The following is a 4,633-nucleotide window of genomic DNA, read 5'->3' on the forward strand; positions in this document are numbered from 1 at the left end:
CACAAATTTTATTACAATAAAAAATAGGCCACCATGGAATTTGAACCAGTGACTTTGAGCGAACAAACGTGCGCGGCTAATCAAGCAACCAGATACCAGCTGCCGTCCTGTTACGATACTAATTTTTTATATTTTTTGGCTAAATAATAACATAAAGTTAAAATTTTAATTCGGGAAAAAGAGACGGCCGTCAAGTTTGGAACCAACGACCTGAGATGTTCAAGCAATATGGCCTGCCAACACAACCAATGTTATTTCATGACTACATAGGATTGCCAACCTTAGAATACGGTTAGTACGACCCATTTCAAATATGCTAGTTTTTTTTTCATTTTTCCAAATTTGTAAAATATATTGTATATTATAATTATACATATAATTAGAAATATATATTCATTTGAGAATCTGCAGTCCGAGGGCACACCAGGGTCATTTTCTTCATACATAAATTTATATTTATTTTAAAATACATATTTGTTTAGACATATATTTATATTTATTTTAAAATACATATTTGTTTAGAAAACACATAAACTTTATTAAAACGCATGAACACTTTTAAAACAACATACAAATTGAAGCATGATCACTTCAATGTATAACATGAATATTTAATTAAAAAACTTGTAAATGCTTTGAACATATATGATAATTTTTGTAAGTATACATATTTTCTAAAATTACTTTATTTTTTATTTAATATGCAAAGACTTTTTAAAATTATACATATAATTCATAATTGCAGCCCACGAGCACGTATGTTATACCCTCCTGTTTGTTTTACTCTAGTCGCTGGATCGAAACTCCATGTGCATAATTTTTTAACCGGATTGCAATTCTCAATTTATGTTATTTAATCCAAGGATATAAAACTTCTGTATGCACATATGTCAGCAAGTTTACTTTGGGCCGGTGGTTAGCAACGCACGCGCTGTGGTAACCTGTTCGAATCCTTCGGTGGTCTATTTTTCATTGTAATAAAATTTGTGATGTATCATGCACCTGGCACGGGCCTTCTTAATAAAAATCCACAGGGATTTTTGCAAAAAGAGCAACCCTCCGCCATGCTGTCATGCCTCGTCACCGTCTTGGCTGTATAAAAATGAGATTTGCACCGTATTTACACACCAAAGCCAAATTCTTACACCACTTTAATGTATGCCACAAATTCTAGCACTAAACTGATCGTTTACGTCAAGTTCTAGCATCACCGGTGTAATTGACTCAACCAGAAACACAGAAAATACATGCAATCTCGGGCGGCAAGGTCAACAACCGCGATGGCCCACAAATAATCGCTGCGCACACCAACACGGAGGCTACACCCGTTACGAAAATTTGAAACGGCATTCTACATCTACCACACATTTCTACACGATGAGCACCCAAAATAATACACGCGTGCTGGGCCCTAGGCAGCCGCACTCCCTAGCCATGCTCTAGGGCAAGCCCTGTTTGTCCATGGACAAAAGCCATGCCGCTAAGAGCATCTCCACCCATGCCCCCAAGACGCCCCCAGAAGACTTTTTTTATCACCGGCGAGTAAAAGTTCTTTCGGACGCAACCCCAGAGTCACGTTTTTCGCTGGATCAGATGAAAATCACGACCGGCGCTCGCATGGGAAACCCAGCAAACCGGGATGCAGCTGGGGGCGCCGGCGCTATATTTTAGCCACGAAAGGCCCACCGCCAGCCTCTAATCTCTCTCTCTCTCTCCTTTTCTTGGCTAGGCCCACCACGTGAGTCATGCAAAAAAAGACAACACGGAGAAGCCGCAAGCGGCCGGCCCGGCGCCCGTCGCGGGCCCCACGTCGCGCCTCCCCGGAGCAGCTTCACGCCGCCGGCCCCACGCCACGCCTCCCGGAGCAGATTCACGCCGCCGGCCCGGTCGCCAGTAGCCAGCCCTCGCAGGCCTCCGTGCCCTACCGAGCCCGTCACCGGAGCAGCTCTCTCCTCCACGGGCGGCCCCGGCCCCGGGCGCGCCGGCCACGGGTGGCCCCGGCCCCGAGCATGGCGACCACGGCCAGCCCCTAGCGGCCCCGGCCCGGAGCCAGGCACTGGCGGGCGCAACCCTGAGCCTCACACAGGCACGACACGGCTGGCGGCGGCAAGTCGGCTCGAGCGCGCGCGGCTGGCGGCCACGGGCACAACAGCAGGGCAGGCGAGCGAGCTAGCGCTGCGAACAGCTGCGGCGTCCGCAGCACCGTCTTCACGAAGCACCCCGACAGGATGCAAACCTCCTCCGCCGCGGCAACATCTTGGTATGTGAGCGCGGTGGCGATGACGACGTCCGGCTTGAGGGTGTCGATGGTCTCCATGGCATACTCGAGGACGTTGACGTGGGCGGGGATGGAGTGGCCGGAGCCGGCGAGGCGGGCCTCGAGGAACGGCAGGGAGCCGTGGTGCCGGACGGCGCCGTCGGCAAGGAGGACGACGCGGTCGAGCAGCTCGAGGGTGCGGAAGCCGGGCTGGTGGATGGTGAGCACGATGGTCTTGCCATGCGCGGTGGCCATGTCCCTGAGCATCTTGACAATGTGCAGTGCGGAGCCGGAGTCGAGCCCAGACGTGGGCTCGTCCAGCAGCAGCATGGCCGGGGATGCGGCGGCCGGCGCGACGAGCGCTGCAGCGGCCAGCACGACGAGCCAGTGAGGCGGCCAGGGGGGCGAGCGACGGGGCGCGCCTGGGGGCTCCAACTGCTGGGAAACTTTTCCGCCCAAGACCAAAATTAGTGCCGGCGAACATTCATCCAGTGCAAAAATCGCTCGTGGGGAGGCACAACGGCTGGAGATGCTCTAACTACGCAGCCGCACTCCCTAACCTACGCATGCACAAAAGTTGCTAAAAAAACGCATGCACAAAAGAAAACCTATGCCAAGAGTACTTGAGTGCGTCGACACCCTTTGTTCTTCGTCATGTGCTGATATGTCTCATCTTTTTTTTTTGAGCAAATGATATGTCTCACCTAAAGCAAGACGAGAGGAAGTCTCGCTAAAGGCGAGCTCCATATTGGGCCGGCCCATCGCGCAACTTACCACTGGCCACATGCCATATTTTTTTTAAGGGGAAAAGAGAGTTCTTTCATTCATTCATAGCAAGTTTACAGTCATTCTCAATTACATGAAAGACATTTGGTGGAACATTCTGCACTATATAAAAATCTCCATAAGCTCTAGCATTAGCTGCTATCTCATGTGCTGCCACGTTGCACTCTCTTTCAATTTTACTCACCATGCACAAACTAAACTCCCGCATTAGAGTCTTTGCTTCTTCATAAGTAGCCCACCACTTAGTGTTGTTTCTTTCTTCTGCATTCACAGCCGCAACGACAGCAACATAGTCTGATTCCACCCGTACCTGAACCTTGTTTATATTTCGCAAACACTTGAGGCCCACAGAAGAGCGTTTCACGGAAGGCTGAATCTGGGCGGGACTTGCACGCTGAGCCGGTTCGACGAGGTCGGTGGAGATGTCTGGCTCAGGGCCCGGTTCGCCGATCTTGCCGATGAAGACGTGAATTCCGCCAAAGGGGACCCGGTACCCGTACTCGATTGAGCCGGCCTCGGGGCCCCAGCCTGCATCGTTGATGTAGAGCTTGCCGCGACGACTCTTGGTCATCCGGCCCGCCACGTATCCTTTGAGTCCTTCAAAGCTGCCCTTTAAGAACTCAAAACCATCGTGCGATAGCCCCACGGTGGGCGCCAACTGTCGTGGAAATATCACGTCAGATGTCCTCGTGTAAGGACTTAGTCGTGGAGCCATCGCGACTGGTTAGCTTAAAGGAGTTAAACCGGACTAAGGACACGAGGGATTTTTATACTAGTTCGGCCCCTTTGATGAAGGTAAAGGCCTACGTCTAGTTGTGATGGGATTATTGGGGTCTCGCTAACCAGGGAGCTAAACAAGCTATGCCTGGCTATCGAGTTGTCTTTCTTGTCCTTAAACCGCCGCCGGGTTGTCCCCTTATATACACGGGTTGATGCCCGGTCGGTCTACAGAGTTCCGAGGCCGACTCATACAAGTGTCCGGCTCGGTCTCTCCTTTCCTCATCTTACAACACAAGTTACATGACTATGGCGGTTTACCACTATGGGCCCTAATCCGCCTTTGGGCTCCGGTCCTCTAAGCTTCATAGTAAAGCACCATCTTCTGAGGCTCCATGGGCTTCAATATATTTGAGAGTGAACCGACCCCTCCTGCCGCCGCCGCTAGGGCGACGAACGAAGGGAAGGGGAGCGAAACTTCTCTCTCCAGGCGTATCACCTGGTGAGAAGAAAGAGGAAACCGAACTGCCAGAAGTATTTTCTTCGTTTCACAAACATAAAAAAACTTGAGAATTGCTAGAAATCAGCCAGCTAAATTTTTCATTTGTGGTAAGTCGATTTCTCAACCGTTGGATGCGAAACCAAAGGCCCAGGATGCTTGTTCAACCTCCATCTCCCCTTGAGCCGCGAGCCCCCTCCGCTGCGTCTGCTTCTTTCTTCCCTCCGGCGAGCCCCCCTGAAAATCGACTGACCCAAAGTCGGATCAGTGGACTGAAGTGTAGCTAAACTCAAAAAACTTGAATCACACACACATCACCCACCACTCCTCTTTGCCCACCCACCTCAACTCCACACCGGTTGCTCCAAAAAAAA

General features: G+C 50.4%; 1 protein-coding gene across 1 annotated transcript in view; it reads right to left on the reverse strand.

The window, feature by feature from the left end:
* Window positions 1–1,769: 1,769 nt before the first annotated feature.
* The window catches only part of LOC123158747 (uncharacterized), a 5,266-nt gene continuing 2,402 nt past the window's right edge, over window positions 1,770–4,633 (reverse strand). The window contains exon 2 of the mRNA XM_044576617.1: window positions 1,770–2,791. Coding sequence (XP_044432552.1) covers window positions 2,030–2,791 — 762 coding nt within the window. The 3' untranslated portion in view covers window positions 1,770–2,029. The remainder of the gene's footprint in view (window positions 2,792–4,633) is intronic.

Source organism: Triticum aestivum, chromosome 7B (assembly GCF_018294505.1).
Source record: "Triticum aestivum cultivar Chinese Spring chromosome 7B, IWGSC CS RefSeq v2.1, whole genome shotgun sequence".
Classification (NCBI taxonomy): Eukaryota; Viridiplantae; Streptophyta; class Magnoliopsida; order Poales; family Poaceae; genus Triticum; species Triticum aestivum.